General features: G+C 43.7%; 1 protein-coding gene across 1 annotated transcript in view; it reads left to right on the forward strand.

Moving 5' to 3' along the window:
• The first annotated feature begins 3,899 nt into the window (after positions 1–3,899).
• Positions 3,900–19,443, forward strand: part of LOC148093927 (uncharacterized) — a 131,289-nt gene continuing 115,745 nt past the window's right edge. Inside the window, exons 1-4 of the mRNA XM_087813797.1 lie at positions 3,900–3,956; positions 4,484–4,589; positions 10,489–10,572; positions 15,387–15,638. Coding sequence (XP_087669923.1) covers positions 3,900–3,956; positions 4,484–4,589; positions 10,489–10,572; positions 15,387–15,638 — 499 coding nt within the window. The remainder of the gene's footprint in view (positions 3,957–4,483; positions 4,590–10,488; positions 10,573–15,386; positions 15,639–19,443) is intronic.

Raw genomic sequence — 19,443 nt, forward strand, 5'->3', positions numbered from 1 at the left:
TTCCTGCTTGTGTGGGGGGAAAAAAAGCGGTTCTTTGTAGCCCTTTATCGGAGATGCTGCCGAGACTGGGCTAGAGGAGGCAGAAGCTCAGGCAGACCTCCCGCCCCTGCCCGGCTTGCCATCGGTTGCTGTGATAACATCGAGTTCTGGCGTTTTAAATGTGAAGGTAGTGAGCAGTTGTGGGGGAATGTTCTGAAGGCACATCTTTGGTCAGGCCTGGAGCTGGTGGGAGGGAGATTTCTGCTCTTTGGCGGGGAGGCGTCATTCTCCTGGACAGTGATGTCCCCTAATCCTCTTGCCAAGGTTAAAGAGGTCGGTCTCTCTTTCTTAGGATTTAATCTGCTTCAGATGATCACTCAGGTGGCCCTCAGGGTTTGCAGCTGATGCTTGGGAACTGTTAACAAATTGTGAGCTGGTTACAAATTGCATGCTAGTGGCTTTGCTTTTTTTTTTGTTTGTTTGTTTTTCCTTAGAGCATTTTCTGCTGGGTGGTGGGTGGTTTTGGCCCCTGCTGCACAGGTAACACACACCATTGTCAGCTTTGGGTTACCCTCTGGGGATAATTCAACATTCTGGTGGTGTTTTGGGCATATTCATGGACAGAAATCTATCTTTCAGTACTTTTTCTACGCAAAGGATCTAACTTCTGGTTTTTATATCATGTTAGATTTCACTTGCTGCTCGGTGGGAACTGTCAGTCACAGGTTTACATAATAATCAGGTCTATAGTTTCTAGAAGCTTTAGAAGCTTAATTGGGCACCCTGGGTGGAGAAAATAAAGCCAGAAGAAGTGAATCTGTTTTTGAAAGGCAAGTCCGTTTCATTAATTAAAGAAAAGGGTGGCTGGTAGATCATTTTGGGGTGGAGGCAATTAAGAATTACACAGCTTCCTCTTTAGAACCTTAGAAGGGACTGGAACATGTTTAAATAAACATATCATTTAGAATGGGCGCTGTTTTAAATATATTCCTGACACACTCTGCTCCCTCCCCTACCCCTAAAGTGGTGAATACACTTGGCCACAAAGTGCACATCAGTTCTTTGGTCTGTAGCGATGTGACCCAAGACAAGACAAGATAAGTTAGCCCATCAGGGTTTTCAACCTACTGAACACTTTAAGGAAAAAGAAAATTGAGCACAGCGAATCTATTCCTCACTCGCTGAATGCTGTCGAGATCATTATCTGATGAGAGCTTGGCTCAGCTCTGGAACTTTCCACAAATCATCTGTCTGAGAATTGAACTGCTTGAAAAAAATGTCCCCTTTCATTTCTCTTGGATTTGGGTTTAGAGATCATGATGGGGAGAGGGGATGGTCTAAGTTTCTTGGCTAGAATTTATAGAGTTCAGTTTTTATATTCATTTGCCTGATTTAAGAAATGCCTTAGGTCCTAGCTTTAGCACAGGGGCTGCCAGGAGAATGAACAGTGATACGTAGACCGTGTGTGTCAGGTTCCTAGGAAGGAAGAGAAATTTGGCTTATGTATGTATTTCATTAGCAGCAGTTCCCAGTAAACCTCATTAGCTTCCCGTCTAAATATGCATTTTTGATCCTATATTGGAACTGGCTCATTCTGCATTTTAGCGTGAATTTTTACATCCATATAATATAGGCAGCCATCTAGACTCATATATTCTAGAAACGTGAAATGAGATTAGAGATAGCTATAATATGGCCTCTAAAAATATATGTTCAATGGAGATTGCAATTTTAAAAATTCTGGATTTTTAATGCCCTGATCTTTTGTACTCATCCACTGATTTTCTTTCTTTCCTTGCCCTTTGAACGGTTTAGGTCCTTAACCGCTTTTAGCTTGTTATATAACCATGTGCATGAGACCAAGGATGGGGTGACAAGTCTCTTTTAGAGAGAAATGACTGGGACTTGATTTGTTCTCGGCCATGCAAAAGAAGGCACCAGCCTGTGTCCCAGGCTGAACCAGGAAGGGACTTGTAGTTGGACCGGCCAGCCTGGCATTGAGCTGTTAGCTTCAGATCCGAGGAGGCCTAATAGGGGGCCCAGGGAACTTATAGTGCACAGTGGGGCTATTTCAGACAGCGGAAGTCTCTCTGAGGAGATATTTGGGCAGAGACCTAAATGAAGGAAAAGAACAAGCCATTCTATTCTGTGGGGAAAGAGCATTCCTGGCAGGGGGAAAGGTATGTGCAAAGGCCCCGGGGCAGAAATGAGCTTGTCCTATTCAAGGCTAGGTGGAAGGTTAGTGTGGCTAGAGCAGAGAGTGCAAGTAGAAGACAAGAAGGAAGCGAAGTCAGCGCCAGTACTGTCGTTTTAACTTGTTCTCTCCTGTTCCTTCTACCTCTTAAATTGCATCTTTTCATGGATTCTTACTTCTGTTTATGTTGGTGTTTGCCTGGGTTCTGTCCTTGACTTTATAATCTCACTCTCAACTATGCGTATGACACTAATCAGACATCTACCAAATGTGAGACAGTGGCCCCCAGGGCAGAGTCAGTCTCTCAGCGGGAGGTCTGTAAACTGGGGCCACAAAGTTTTCTGCCTTGTAAATTGAAGCGTGGGGTGTGCTGGGGCATGGCCAGTAATAATGGCACTTTATGTGAATTAGCTCATTTTAATCTCACAACAACCTTTAAGAAGTTAGTCCAGTGTTAGCCGCATATTCATTTGAAGAAATTGAGGCACAGACCAATTGAAGAATTTATTTACTTAGCCTCACGTAACCAGTGTGGAGTCCAAACGCAGGTCTAGAGAGTTTGGCTGTGGAGCCTGGGCCTGGGAGTAGTTAGGAAGAGGCAGAAAATAGATGTGTGTTGTGTGTGTAGGTGTATGTGTGTGTGTGTGTGTAATTCCAGGCAGAAAGCGTGACTTGAGCAAAGGCTAAAAGGCCTCAGTTTTCTTATCTGTAAAATGGGGGTCACTGTGAGGTTTAAATGCAGTCGTCCTTGTAAGTGCATATGCGTGGTACATAGTGAGTCCTCAGGAGGCATTAGCTATTGCTATCAGCTGCCTCGCCCAGCCAATATACTGTCCCCACCAAGTCCTGTTGCCAGCTCTTCTTCCTGAAAGCCCTTCAGATTTCTCCTCTCCCTGCCCACTGCTCTTACACTAGTCCAGGCGCCCATCTCTGTTCAGTCTGACTGCAGTAGCCACCTCCCCAGCTGGCCTCCCTGCCCCTGGTCCTGGCGCCTCCCGATCCCCTGCTCCTGTTACTCCTCTGTGTCAGAGTCTTCAAGGGCTCCGCTCTGCTTGGAGGTCGAAGTCTAACCTCCCTAATTTGGCAGACAAGCCTCTCCAGGAGCTGACTACCCTTCTCGCCTGCTGCCCTAGGTCCCAGCATCCCACCTTTTAGGGAGGGAGGTGGTTTAGCATGGCTGATGGCACCAGGTGTTCTCAGGTGTCTGGGTCTTGCTCTGAAACACACCTCCCTCTATTTTTACAAGGCTCACTCTCCCTCCTGGTAGACCCTCTCCGTCTGACTTGGTTCTCTTGGGGCCTCTCAGGGTAAGCCTCTAACAGTCGTTGTTTTAGACTATAAGGAGTACTTCCCTCTGTGGGTTGTAAAATCCCAAAGGGTACATAGTAGGTGATCAATAGTTGGCTGTCCGACCGACTGGAAGACAGAATAAACGATAGTAGGGGCCAGTGACCATGCACAAAATTTTAAAACCCCATTTTTCTATTGCAGGTAGGCAGAACTTTTATCATTGAACGAACAAAAGAGCAAACGTGTCCATACTATGTGGTAAAATCAGGTGCATGACAACTGACCGGGACTCATGGTTTAGCTACAAAATCAATCCAAAGAGCTGTCTGATGACTTCTCGTTTTTGCCCCCCGCCACCCGGCTATTATGCAGTCCAGGCGCTCGCTCATGGTCAGCACTGGTTAGGGGCCTTTCGATTACGAAGCTGCATGGAAACATGTACAGACTGCCCTTTGACCTTCAGCCCTTCACATTTGAGAAGTTTCTTTCTGGGGTAAAATTCAATTAAAATTTTACTTTGATCCCGTGAAGAAGCGTTTTAGTCTTTTCCTGTGAAACATTTTGTCCTTTGTAACAGGCATGCAGATTTTCTATCAGAATATAGTCCTAGGCAGACAGTCCACAGCTGCCAAGGAAGTTTCTAGAACAAACAATTCAACGTATGTTTTGTGAGTGTAGGCACCACCGTTGTAGGTTCTGGAAGTCGAAACAAAAACAAACACTGCCTGTGCTCATAAATCTTCCAGTGTCATGATAAGGCATGGATTTTTTCCTTCCGGAGAAATTGGGAATAGGACATAGGATTTTCAGCACTGAATGGATGGGTAGGAAAAAAAGGAAGGGCCTCCCTCATTAGGGTTCATGAAAAGACTTTGTCACTGTGCCTCGGAGAGTAGAATCCAAGGGAAGCGGGGAGGATGAGTCTCAGGCACAGTGTTCAAAGTGCAGGAATGGCGATTAGAGTGTTTGAAAGCGTACTAGAGGCTTTGGCGAACATTTATGGTGTCTCCTGTGCATTAGGGCCAGGAACTGCCGCCGGAAGATAAGCGGGGGGCGGCCGTGACCTCCAGGACTACGGGTCTAGCTCAGTCCAGTGGAAGATACAGGGATGCTGCTGCTGCCGCTAGTAACTGCCCTGCTTGTGTCCTCGTGCCACTGCAAAAATCACATGAGAGAGCAAATAGAAACATTTTGTGAACGTCTGGGAAGCCCTATAGCAATATGGTACATTTTGTATATAGTATATAGCAATATAGTCTGTTGACCCTGTTGTAGTATTGAAGAGACCTGTTTTTACAGGAGCTGCTCTGGGGAGCGGAAACACACTTTCTAGACCTGGATTCGTCAGCCTCAGAGAGACCTCCCAAGGCGCCAGTCCCTACCTGGGGCCAGCCCGTGGCTACCATCTGTGGCGGGCGGTCTGTGATTTTTAAATGAAGGAATTTCAGTCACAATATAAAGGAGAAAGTTGAGGCCCGTTTAAAAAACATCTTCCTGAAGAATTTAACCTGAACCTTTTATCATTATTTGTTGACCCTTTTTATCTTTAATAATGCTTTTTGCCTTAAAGCATTTTTCATCTAAAATTAAAAAAACGACTGCACATTTATTTTGCTTAGTATTTGCTTGCTGTATATTTTTATATCTTTTACATGAATATTTACATTACATTAAAACATAACATTATGCTTTAGGTGTTTCTCTTATAAACAGCATTTAGTTGGTTATTGTTTTTAGAAATCCATCTCACAGTTTCTTAAATAGCAAGTGTATACCATTTACATATATTGTTATTACTAATATATTTAAACTTCATTCTACCATGTTACTGTGTATTTTCTCTTTTGTCTTTTTTTCGATGCTTTATTCTCATGATTTTTTTGGGTTACATCTTCTCTGTCATTGTTCCCCACCATCTGTCTCCCACCTCCTCCAACACAACAAACTGGTTTGAAATAGTGTCCATTTCTGTTGTTTTAATGATTACCCTTCTACGTGTAGTTAAATCTTACTTAACACATTTCACATTTTCACATTTATTCATCACATTTTCTTTAACTCCAAATTTAATCTGTCAACCTCTCCTCTGAACAATCCCTTGTCTTTTAAACACCCAGCCTTTGGCTTATATACCACTTCATTTAGTATTTTAGTTTTGTATTGTTTTATTCAAATCCTCACCCAAGGATATTTTTAAAATTGATTTTAGAGAGAGGAAAGGTGGGGGGAGAAACACTGATGTGAGAGAAACATTGGTTGGTTGCCTCCTGTTTGTGCCCGGACTGGGGATCAAACCCACAAATCTCTAGGCATGGGCCCTGGCTGAGAATGGAACCCGCAACCTTTTTGGTGTACAGGACAATGCTCCTCCCATCAACTGAGTCACCCATCGGGGGCTAGCTCTGTTCTATTTTTTTAAATCTCCCCAATTAGACATTATAATTACTTTATATTGACAATTTTTGTTTAGATTTGCCTCCTACGTACTTACCTGAATGCCACATTCGGTGGAATGCTGTACACGGGCACTGTGCTGGCCTCCTCGCCGTGGTTAAGACGAAGGGTAAAATAGTTCGGATCGTGAGATGGGCCCGATTTTTTGTTGTTGTTGTAAGATCATACAGCTTATGAGTGTACCCAAAATAACTGAGGACCACAAAAATGTGTGTGAGTTTTGTCACACATTTCTGTTAAGCGGGCCTCTGAAACAGCGCAGCCGAGATGATGTCTGTCTAGTTCCCGACAGGACCTCGGTTCCTAGCACATCAGCTAAAAGCCTGCCAGCGAGGTAGCAGGGATACAGCAGGAATCCACCTAACCAGCCGGCCTGCGATATTAATCTGTCCTTCTGTCTTCGCCTCTCTTCTCAAATGTTTGCCGAGTGTAACGCAAATATTTACCTGGGTTTTAATTCCAGCTTTGTGGCTGTTCAGAGGTGTGACTCCGGGCCGGTTCCTTTAGTTTGTGAGCCTCCAGTTCCTCACCTGTATGGTGGGATAGTCATAGCTACCTGAAGTGGCTTGTTCAGGAGCTTAGGTGAAATAATGGATGCAAATGAAATAATGAATGTTTAGCACAGTGCCTGGCAAAGGAAAAGTGCTCTGTAACCAGTGTCTTCAAAGTCTACCGCTATCCCAATTATTATTTTTCAGAATTTACGTCTCTGGTTTGCCCTGCCATGATTTTTGCCCCTCTTTATTTCTTCAGAAAATTATTGTGCACTGCAATTGACATGCAAACAAATTTATAGCTTAACAAATATAATTATACTGTGACTACGCGGTGACCACCACCTAGGTGAAGAAATAGAACATTCCCAGCACCCCGGAACGCACCCTGCCCTCTCTGTGCCCTCCGCAGTCCAGGCTCCCTTCTTCCCCTAGCATGCTGACTTTTGTGCTAATTATTGCGCTACTTTCCTTCCCCCCCTTTACCATCCTTATATACATTGGAAAGAATATAATTTAGTTCTGTTGTGAAATTTTCATTGATAGGACCATGTATTATTTGTGTTCCCTCTTTCATTCAACACTATGATTGTGAGATCCATCCATAATATTTTGTGTAGCTTTACCTCGTTTTCTTTGCTGTAGAGTAGTCCATTTTATGGATATCCTTGGTCTTTTGCAGTATAAAATAAAAATAGTAGCTGGCATTAAATGAACACTTTCTATGTGCTGCCCGATGAGGTAGGTGCCTTTACTGTTCCTGTTGTACATGCGAGGAAATGGAGCCACATAGAGATGACATGTGCCCGAGGGTTGGGAGCAGGTGTCTAATCTAAATACTGACTCTGGAGTTTATGAAGTTTATTAATCTCATTCAGAGTCGCCAGTGTTTCCACTAGTTGCCTGATTTTTAAAAATTTACTTTCGGTTGATTCCTAAAGGATTAAATGGATAGTCAAGCTTTCCTATAAAATCTAGCACTTTTGTTTTAATTCCTGCAGAGAGGACACACCTCCCTTTATCCAGAGTCCCCTTGACCGTGACTGCCACGCATCTTTGTATTTTTGCTCTCAGTCTTTTTGAAATACTGCCACCAAAATCACGCCCTAGTTTTACCATTCAGATAGGATTCCGGTTTCATCTGTTCCTGCTCACATTTACTCACAGCCTCCCCCGGGCCTTGGTCCCTAACTTCAGCTTTCTGCCCTCTGTTGATTGCTCATCTCTCGGTGCCTGTTTTCTCCCTCATCTGTGTTTTCTTCTTTCCACCCACGGGCATTTCCGTGCTTGTCAACCTCAGTCAATCTCTCTCTTCTCTTTTTTGTCTCTCCCCCACCTTCTTTCTCTCCGTGGCCACCTTTGATGCCGTTGACCTTGTCCCTTGAAGGTCTCCTCACTTGCAAAGTCTTTCAAGGACAGGCCATGAGTGACGCCTTTGAAAAGAATAAGGAATGAGACTTCGTAGGAGGCAGAGTCGTGTGAAGTGTTTCAGGTCTGGAAATTGTTGATTCAGCTCATTCCACAAATACATACTGAATTATTTGCTACCTATGCATTTTGTGTAGCTGAATTATTAACCATACCCCATCCACCCCACCCCACCCCCAAAAAAGTGAGATAAGCATTATTGTCACCATTTTCAGGTGGAGAAACCTATATTAAAAGAATCCAGGCCAGAGTAACGGGAAGAAACAATTACCACTCGTTTAAAAACAGAAATCCTCTTCGGGTTTCTTTCAGTTGGAGAAAGCAGGTGCCAACGTAAGGCAAAGTGGCAAAGTGGTGTTCGGCCAAGTCCAAAGAGTTTGTGTCAGCAGACCTGGGCTTCAAACCCGGGTCTGCCGACCCCCAGCCCAATAACTGCTAATGAAATTATAACGAATGGGAAGGGGAGCTGCCATTCATCTATTCTTTAATTTCAGGCCTCCCTTTCTTCTTTCTTTGAACCAGTGAATGTGTGTTGAGGATTTGCCTTATGCCAGGGACCGTGCCAGGCCCTGGAAGTCACAACCCTGACTGACACCTGCCCTTGACAAGCGCGTGGTTTAGGATTCACGTAAACCAGCGCGGGCAGTCCCTGCTTTTCAAAGTTCCTGTCGCGCCACTTTGCAGATACTGCGCTTTTTACAAATTGAAGGGTTGTGGCCACCCTGCGTCAAGCAAGTCCATCAGCACCATTTTTCCAACAGGTGCATCTGATGGTTAGCATTTTTTAGCAATAAAATATTTTTAAATTAAGGCATGTACATTTTTTAGACATAATGCTATTGCACACTTAATAGACTATAGTATACTGTAAACAGCTGTTAAATGCACAGGGAAACCAAAAAATTTGTGTGACTTGCTTTATTGTGATAGTCGCTTTCTCGGGGTGGCTGGAGCTGAACCCGCAGCATCTCTGAGGCCTGCCTGTGCAATCTCACCTGCCCAGTGCTGCGGGGTGTGTGCCCAGTACTCAGGAAGCACCCTCGAAAGTGGAGAAGGTCTGGGAATGTTTCTCAGAGGAGGAGTTCGCCACATGCATTTGCTAGAATTATTTTTCCCATGTTAAAATAGCTTAAAAATAATTTTTTCACATTTTACCTCCCTGTGTGTGGACCTGCAGTGGCCTTGATGTGGCCACAGAGGGCCACCGCTGCTTTTCTGCCCTCTGGCTGCCATCTGCTTTTGTCAGGACTTTCCACCTGCTTTTAAACCCAGGCACATCCAGATGCCCTTGAAGATGACTCCCATTTCCTGCCTTTTCTGACCGGGGGCCCGCAATTCTTTCCTTCTCAGAATGGCCACTTACAGAACCATCTCTGCCAACCCTCATCCCTCTCCCTTCTACGTTTCCAGAAACCCTTTGTCTTTATATTATTGTTTCCTTTAGGCTTATAATTTTCACCATTATGTATCAGATTTTCAAAGGTTTCTTGGTATCACAGAACATAAAATATTCAGATATTCCTTCAGGCCAGTTTTGCAACCATTACTGTCTCTCACCTGTAGTGTTTTATATTAAATGATCATATGGGCTTATTTTGATATTTCAGAATCAGTTATTTATGTCCTGCATGTTTCATAAACAATTTGAAGCAGTTATCTCATTTTGAGCTCTGTCCTGCCACAAGCTGTAGTGTGACCTCGGCAGGGCCCTCAGCTGCCTGGGCCTCAGCCTTTCCTCACAGATGTGGGGTGGGGTCTGCCCTGTTTTACCTGGTGCCTGAGATGATGTGGGTGAAAATGCTAAGATATTATGTACATGTGAGGTTTGTGTTTCTTTGGCCCCTTCTGTCTAGAATTTTTCCTGTCCCCAATGGTGGGGAACCCAATGTGGTGTGTTATGCTTTTAGCCTTGAGGGGAGTCACATCCACCTCTCTCTGTCTCGGCTTCACTTCTCTCATGGCTGGGCCTCCATCACCACCGTCGCCTCCCATCAGTTTATTGTCGCTGCCTCATGGAGGCGTCTTTCTGCCTCTCATCACACTTTCCTCCCCTCTGTTCTCTGCACCAGTGCGAAGTGATCTTTCTGAAATGAGATTGGGATCCCTCTCTCTAGGCAGAACCCAAACTTGTTAACGTGGTTTATAAGACACTTTGTATTCCGGCCGCTGCTCACCCCTCCTTTCCTTACTGCATTCAGCTGCCAAATCACAAAGCCGTCGGTGGCCTCTGAGCCTCCAGACATGAGGACAGCTCTCTGCCTGGATTTTTGGCCTCCATTTAGCCCCCTTTTGTTTAGTCAAGTAGTGTTTACCTTTAGGTTTTTGTTTAGATGTCACTTCCTCCGGGAAGCCTTACCTGATACCCTCTAGTCTGGCTCAGGTGTTCTCTCACCTTCCCCCCCCCCCCCCCCAGCACTCTTCAGCCACCATTATAATGACAGTGGCCTTGAACTGAAATGGCCAGTGTGGGTGGTCTGGATTGTTTGTGCCGATGCCCGAGGGCCTGCCACCCAGCGCCCCTAAGCATGATGACTGAATGAGTGTGGGACACAGAGAGCTGGTTTATTTACCAGCAGTCGTATAGGGCACTGTGGCCACCGTGTCTCCCAGAATATAACTGACCTTTCTCGTCTTTTACTTTCTTAACAGACAAAGATGTGAGCAGTGGGAGTTATAACCTCTCCACCGCAACGACGGGCAGCTACTACAGCTGTGTCAGCCAGATCACCATAGGTGAGGAATTGTGTGTTTTTGTTTCATAAAATTTATTACTGCCTGGAATGGCGGGGGGTTGGGAGCTAAGGAACGAGTGAATAGAAAATGCAATCGCAGGAGCATTTATTTCCAGAGTCAGAGAAATTGCTGTGGATGCGCCTTGCAGGGCGCCCTCTTGTGGATCCTTATTGCATTTCCATAGAAATGGACAGAGGCAGGGTGATCCAGAGAGGTTTGCCCAACTGTGTGTGTGTATCACTTGTGTGACTACGTGCTTAATATGAAAACTGGCTTACTTTTTAAGATTCATATTCATCTAATTTAAAAATAAATTTTATATCTCTACTGTAAATAGAAAACATACATTATTTCCCGTAAGTGTGTATGAGATGTATGCATCAGTGACAACCGATCAATGCTATCAAATGAGTGAATGCTAGCTACGCTGTGTGTACCAGCTGCCCTGTCTCCTGACTTGGAAACATAAAGTCTGCAGCTTGGGGCGTGTTGTTTTCTTTCCCTCCCCACCCTTTAAAAGAATATGTTTTTATTTATTTCAGTGAGAGGAAGGGAGAGGGAGAGAGAGAGAGAAACATCTATGAGAGAAACATTGATGGGCTGCCTCCTGCACGCCGCCTCCTGGGGATTGAGCCGCAACCTGGGAATTGAACCGGTGACCCCCTGGTGCATGGGACACCACCTCACCGGCCGGGCTGACCCTCCCCTTTTAGATGAGGGACCCTTCCAGGAGATGGGAGGGCACTCCGTGCAGTCTCTCCCAGTTCCTTCCTACGCAACCTTAAACATGTTTTATTTTGGTCAAAAAGGGAAGAACGACCCTGATTACTTTTGTTTGCTGAATCCATCTTCTCCCTTCAAAATTTCCTTGATTCCAGAATCTTGGCCAGCCCCTGAGAAGGAAAAAAAAATGCTGCTGATAATCGTAGCTAACGTTCATTTGTTCTTCCTGTTTGCCAGCAGCCCTTGGCACTTGACAGCCATTGTTTTTCTTGATCAGGACTCTATGAGGAAGGTACTGTTATTTCTCCAATTTACAGTTGAGGAAACTTGATCTTTGACATCCAGCCAGAAATGAACACGCCCAAGATTTCACTCCAGGTCTGCTTGACACGAAAGCTCATGCTCTTAAACACCACTTCATGGTTTCTCAAATTCCAGCAGTGCAGACCTCTCAAACAAGAAATGATAATTATGAACCTTGAAGGTGGATTTAAGTTATTTTTATTATAAGGATACTTAAGTTTGTTCAGACATAAAACTAAATATATTCCCATATTTCAAATAGCCATAAAAATCAAATAAAATTTACCAATAAATTTTAAAACACTGTAAAGGAAAAAGAATTACAAACATACCACATTAGTTTAATATGATGGATGATGTTAGCTATGTGAACAATATCTTTCCAAATTAAATATATGCTATAAATCAGCTATGATTTTATAGAAAAAATGGGAAAGCCTGACATTGTGGAGAGTCCAGAGTTCCTTGGGACTGTTAAACAGAGTGCTTTCATACTGTGCCCTGTTCTGTGTAATGCATCCCCAGGAGCTTGGAACTATGGAAAGAAAAGAGGAATTTAAGCGAGTTTCTGGATAAAGCATCAGGCAAGGGAAAGCAGGGTTCTGTATTTATTCTTCTAGTAAAATAATTCTCTGGTGTAAATAGAAGTAATATGTTTTCAAATTTTTAATGCAAACATCGATTTAAAGGGAGCATTCTGTAATTTCATTTCTATGGGCCTGTTCCCTCTCAGCAGGTGTGGGAGATCCAGGAGTATTGATCACAAAAAAATAAACGAATTCGCATCTGAGGTTTAGTCCAGCAAACACGCTCAGGCTCGTCCTGGGTCAGGAGTGTTCACTTCAGTCTCCTGGGGCTCTGGCTCCTCGCAATTGAGAATTTGTGTCCTCGCTGAGTATCTCCGGAGGCTCCAGAGCCCTCACCCAGGAGAGACTCCCTCACCTTCGTTGCACCCCACTTAGCCACCTGTTAGGAGGTGACCCACCAGGAAGGGCTCAGTTGGCCTGCTCTCAAGTTTGTCAGTGTGTCCCTTTCCTTGGGCCTTCTGGTCCACCGAGATCCCACTGTGAAAAATTGTTCAGAAAGGAATAAATAGCCTAGGGGTATTTTGTGGGGAAACAGGCCCATTTCCAGCCGTCAGAATGCCCCTGGCCGCCCACTGCCTTGGTGAGGCAGGATGACTCGGGTGCAGAGCACCGTGTTGCCTTCAGTGAGCCTGGGCGTGAATCTTGACTGTTATTTCTGTGTAGCTGTTGACCTTGGGGAAGTAGCAGTGTCCCTTAGCCTCAGTTTTCTCACCTGTCAATGGAAATCATAGTCCCTGCCTGACAGGGTTATTGTGAGGCGGTGATGGTAGATCCCTTAGTGCAGTGGCAGTAAGTATGGTAATTTTTAGTGGATTGATGAGTTTATGACAGTGGAGTAGATTGCCCATTCCTAGGCGTCAGCTCTGTGTTCCACCTGGATCGATACTGGAGTTATGATTCTGGTCCCATGGCTTCTGATCTTCATTTCCATCTGTTTTTCCAGCCTCCTGCCAGACATTTCCACATAGATATTTCCACTAAAGCTCTAATTCTTCATATCTAAAAACACACCCAACCTTCCTCCGTCCTTGCAAAGCCAGTCCTTCTGATTGCCACGGTCAGGAGGAAAAGCACTGTCCGTTGCCCAGTGAAGACACCTGCCAGCCCCAGACTTCTTTCTTTCCGTGTCAACGTGGCCTATGGCTCTGAACCTATCTGCCTTTCCTGCTGCCCACACCTAGATTTGGTCCCTTAATAATGCTGTGTCACAGCCTCTCACATCATCTCACATCATCTCCTTGCCTCTGGCATCTGGGAAGAATTCAGTGAACGGTGGGCATCTGTTGCGTGCCAGCTCTGAGCCTACCTTGTCCTAGGTGACCGCAGAGGGGAGAGGAGTGAGGGAAAGGGTTAAATAGAGAACCACTGGGAGGGAGCGTCAGAGATGACTGAATACCCTCTGACCTTCAGGGTTGCTCAGTTCATGAGGGAGACACACATGGGAAGAACTGACACGGGCATAGTGTGTGGACAGGGACTGCCCGGCACCTGCCCATGTTCAGTGGTTTCTAGCACAGTGTGGAGGGCTGCCCCAGATGCCATCGTTCAGGCTCCTCCTTTGTTACTCCTTTTGGGCTTTTGTGGTTCCTCACCACCCCCCCAAATTCAGACATTCTCCCCACACACCTCCAGTCCTTGCACGCCAGCATCTTTTACTGTGCCTCTCTCCACTGTGGTTAAAGGCAGCTTGGGGGAGTCAGAGGATGCTTCCTCGAAGAGGTCACCACCAGAGGAAGAAGGGACAGATTCTGGCTACTTTTGCTGCTATTAATTTGGTTTTTCCAGTCTCCATTTTACAAACTTTCTGGAGTATTCTTTTGCCGGTCAACTAAAATCTAGTTTTCTTACCTTGGCATTTAAGATTCTCAACTGTTTTGTGTCAACCTACCTTTCCATTCTGTGTTTTTTCTGACTACACTTATATTGTATTCCTAAATTCTGTATCTCTGTGGCAAATGAAAAGGCCTGCAGAGATCAGGCATAAAAGACAAATGAGTGAAGCTGACTGGGGAGTAAGGTATTAGGGAGTGGTGGGGTCTGTGGTGAGTGGAATTTCTTTATTCCACCTCAAGAAGGTGGCTGCTATGGTTAATCCAGCTGATAGTTGCCAAGTGAGAATGGGGTCCAGGTTTGCTTGACTGTAGAAGAACATCAAGAGGTTTTTCAAAAGAAGCTAGAAAGCTGGATTTTTCTCTGAATTTTTATTTTAATTTTTATTTCAAGTTAAGCAAAGTGTGGGCCAATCAAAGCACATCTGCAGAACAGATCTGTCCATCTGGCCTCTAGGTTGCAACCTTTGCCCGTAAGGTCATGATCATGTCACTTCTCCATGACCTAGTCTTTCCACCTAAAAGGGCTCTTTCCCCTGATATTCTGGGAGGAAATTTATTTTCTACTTTTAAACCCTTTCATCATGCTTTGTACTAAGGTTATGTGTAGTTTAGGGGGAACACATAGATTTTGGAGTCAAACAGATCTGGGTTCCAATTCTGTTTCTTTCCTTAACTGGCTGCTTGACGTGGGGCAGGTTGAGATCCAGTTTTCTCATCTGTGAAACTTAAATAGTGATAGGTAGTCCCCTTGTACAATTGCTGTGTTAGAAGCACTTATGCAAAGTGTCTAGCACATAGTAGGTCTTCAGGTATTTTTTCACTATGAACATAAGTCTTAATCTTCTTTACTAGACTCTGAACCCCTTAAGGGAACAGACCTGGCACGCAGTGTGCGCTTAATAAATGTATGTTGCATAAGTGAACAGGATCCATTAAGTGTGATGATCGTAGCCTGCATATTTTTTTGTCGTTGTTAATCTTTACCTGCGGACATTTTTTCCATTGATTTTTAGAGAGAGTGGAAGGGAGGGAAGGAGGGAGAGAGAGAGAGAAAGAGAGAAGAGAGAATCACAGAGATTGGTTACCTCCCTCACAATGCCTTGACCGGGGTGCCAGGGATCCTACCTGTAGCCCAGGTCCGTGCACTTGACTGGTAATTGTACCTGAGACCTCTTGGTGCACAGCCCACGCCCTAACCACTGAGCCATGCCAGCTAGGGCTTAGCCTCCCTATTTGTAAAGTAAGATGCACACCCTTATCTCAAGTGGTGTTTGATCTGACTCACAGATAAGACTTACAGGAAATATAAAAACCACTACAGTATAAGGCTTTTATGGCTGCTCCTGACCTAATGTGTTTGTCTCTCCAGGTTATGACGTTTCCGGGCCTGTTGCAATTGGGGTCACCCACTGGAAAAATCCGTATGCTCAAGGCAGACCTGCCCTCCCATCAGACCTGCCTCTATTCGTCTCCAAAGATGCAGGCATCCCCGTGTGTCACCAGTCCCTCACCCGCAAGACGGAGCTGGCCACGCCTCTGTCCTGCCCAGCTTCACTGTCCATCACTCCAGTGCCTTCCTACAGCAGCAGCAGCCAGGAAACCCTGAGTCAAGACACGACAGGTAAGACTAGTTGGAGACTCGCAACTCAGTGTATTTAAGATTCACACATTGGGCTGCTGACCAAAGTGCATCTGTGATTCTGCTTGTGTGGTGGTGTAGGCTCCCACATTTCCTCCTGTTCCCCCCTTTTAATAGCGTGGCTGTACCAGGAGGAAGGTCGGATGTGTTTATAAATATTTGACCTAAGTCTGTATTTGACCTACTTCTGTTTGATTTTCTGTTGATTCAGGAAATCAACTCTGAATCAGAATTTCAAGTTTTGCCATACGACTGTGTGTTGGTTTGTTTAATTTCTTTAATCCTCTATTTAGTGACAAGGCATGTGCCTTGCATTAAACTCTTGTATTGAAAAGAGTCATTAAAAAGTCATTTTTGGAAACCTTAGTTACTACCAATTCACGTTGCTCCAGCAACCTGATTTATGTCGGGCCTGCAAATCAACGCCAGTGGACCAGATCTGGCCTGCTTAGTTTAGCCCAAGGACTAAGAATAGTACTTTTTAGAAATGATTGGTGTCTCAGTCTATTCAGATTGCTATAACAAAATACTGCAGGCTGGGTAGTTTTTAAACAACAGAAATTTATTTCCCACAGTTCTGGAGGCTGGAAATTCAAGACCAGGATGCCGGAATGGCTGGATGAGGTCACTCTTCTGGGTTTCAGACTTCTCCCTGTGTCCTCACACGGCAGACGGGGTGAGGGACCTCTGTGGGGTCTCTTTTATAAGGACACTAATCCCATTCATGAGGGCACCACCTTCATAACCTAAGCATCTCCTAGGCGCCCTACTTCCTAATGCTGTACCATCACATCAGGCATTAGGGTTCCAACCTTTGAATTTTGGGAAGGACACAGACATTTAGACCATACAGGGGGGAAAATTAAGAGAGCAATGATATTTTGAGACACATGAAAGTTATATGAAATTCAGATTTTAGCATTCATGTATGAAGTTTTATTGGAACACAGCCACACTCATTCATATATTTATGTGTTGTCTATGGTTGTTTTCGAGTGACAACAGCAGAGTTGAGTAATTGTGACAGAGACCATCTGGACTGCAAAGACTAAGATATTTACTGTCTGGCCCTTTATAGAAAATGTTTGCTGACCGCTGATCTGTGTGATTCTAGGAGTTATAACTTAAACACTCAGGGCAAGAAAACTGCTTATAACATCTCGCCTTAAAATTTATAATTTACATTGCACTTTAAATGAGTTACAGAAAGTTTTACCTATCTATGCAAGGATAGCCAGTTAATTGTGTTTATAAAAAACAACAACACTTGAGCTGGAGGTTTAAATCATGTAAAGTATATTCTGCCATGTTTTTCTTGTATAGCTATAGCACTTAAAGGTAATGGTTTAGTCAGCCAAATCCAATGTGTAATTCGTTCTAGAAATCAGTCTTTGTTGACATTCAACATTACAAATGCCACTCAACAATTCACTGATGCTGCCACCTAGAGGCAAGATGCTGATGTTGCAGAAGTTTCAGATTACCAAAGCAATCTCCAAAGCAGGGGACTGCAGACTCCACCTGAATTTAACAGTGAAGATTCCTGGGCTCTCCACCAGGGGCCGCTGTGTCCATGGCACAGAGTGAGCTCCTGCAGTGTGCATTCCGCAGGCTGCCCTGCCTGGGATTTTGATTCCTGAGGTTTCCATGCACACCTTGGGGGACCTGCTAAAGTGTCTTTGGTTAAATGACTAGATGAAAATCCAAGATTGTAGAGCACTGGGGACATTTGCTTACCATCAGCTCTGCCACGGCAAAACTACCCATCTTCCTGGTTGTCCTCATTGAGGGTTAGTTTGAGAGTAGAAAAGCCATGATGGAGGTGTGAACATATTTCCACATGTAAGTCTGAAATCTCCTGGGTTTCAGTGTTAGCATGAAGGAAAGCTGACTCTGCTTACTCTAAAAGCTTCATAAAATCTGAAGGTAAGAAATAAAGTGCTGCCTTTGGCCAGGGTGGCTGAAAGGTTATGACATTTCTTGACAAAGACGTGTGAGAAATGGCAGCTGTCAGATTAACATTGTACCACCTTTCCCTTGGAGTTGGCTTTTTTCTTTGCATAAAGCACTCTACTGTACTCTGACTTTTGGAAGAGGTTTCTATTTTTATCTTGTAGGTTTTCAAAAACAAATTAAAAGCCCATAATTCCCTTCATTCCTTGGAACTTTCCACTGGCAATAAAATACTGAATTTTTCCAAGCAACTGGTATCATTATTATTAATTATTATTATTTATATACTTACAAAGTAAGCCTGAATATTTAAAGATGCCAGTATAGCTTCTGTAAATTTCAATTATGATTATATATAAGTCAATTATTATATTTATTTGATTTCTTATAGGGATTTATTGATTTTAATATGTATTTTTATGTGAAAGCTTCCAACTTCATTTCTTCTTGCTTTTTGCTTTTTGCAAATTAAATTTAACTTTATTATTTCTTTATATATGAAGAAAACTGGGGTGAATAAGTCAGTGCAAGTATATCAGAATATCCTACAAATTCCAGACTTTGCTAGACATACATCCTTTCATATTTTCAAGCTGTCTTTCTTCTGCATAAACTGAAGGTCTGATGTGGAGGAGCTGACAAATTGTAGGCACAAAATAACCATACAATTATTTATTGATCATTTGAGTGTTCTTATGTTTAAGAATTTCCCCAGCCCTGGCTGGTGTGGTTCAGTTGGTTGGGTGTCATCCCGTACACTGAAAGGTTGCCAGTTCAATTCCTGGTCAGGCACATGCCCAGGTTGCAGGCACAATCCCTTGTAGGGAGTGTGCAGGAGGCAGCCGATCAATGTTTTGCTCTCACATCATTTTCTCTCTCTCTAAAACTCAATAAACTATTCTTCTTTTAAAAAAGGAATTTATCCAATGTTTTAGTTAGTATATAAATTGTAGCAGGTTAAGTTGGAAAAACAGTCTCCAGTTTTGGGCTTGCTCAATTCATCCATGCATCCATCCATGTATCCATGCATGCATCCACCCACCCATCCACCCATCCACCCATCCATCCATCCATCCATCCATCCATCCATCCATCCATCCATCCATCCATCCAATCCATACAAAGTTCTACTCTGTACCATGTACTGTGATAAATCCTTGGGATAGACAATTGAGTAAGGCATCACCCCAGTCTAAGGAGCTCAAAGCCTCCAGGAGGAGACAGGTAAGTAAATCAAATATTTTAATTCAGTGTGATAAGTGTGTTAGGTGGTCTTACACACACACACACACACACACACATTTTTATTAAATTATTAGTATACTATTAAAATACTAATAACAGTATTAAAATATGCTATTGTAAAATTATAATATTAAAATATATTAGTAAAATATGTTGGGTGCAAAAGATATTTTAAGTTATTTCTTCAATTAAAAGAAGATAAATTTGAAAGAACCATAGGGGGAAAGTTTGGAAACTGTTTCCCTCTCAGATATTCTGAGTAGATTTGACACAATTTTTGATGACCAAGCTTTTCAACTTACATCATCACAGTGACACAACTTACATTTTTGGGCACTCCCCACCCCCAGCTGATTCTTAATCACTCCCTTACATCGTATTCAGTTACTAGCTGCATGCTGATGACTCCAAAGCAGTATTTCCCTGTCTGATTTCCCTGACAAACTTTAAAGATGTATTTACAACTGCCTGCCAGACTTGGCATCCTGGATATATCCCATACATTTCAAAATCTGTGTTTCCTGAATGGAACTTTTTTTCTGGTTGCTCTCAAAGTTGTTTCTTTCTCTGTTTAATAGTCTCACTGTCC

Source organism: Miniopterus natalensis, chromosome 2 (assembly GCF_054644295.1).
Source record: "Miniopterus natalensis isolate mMinNat1 chromosome 2, mMinNat1.hap1, whole genome shotgun sequence".
Classification (NCBI taxonomy): domain Eukaryota; kingdom Metazoa; phylum Chordata; class Mammalia; order Chiroptera; family Miniopteridae; genus Miniopterus; species Miniopterus natalensis.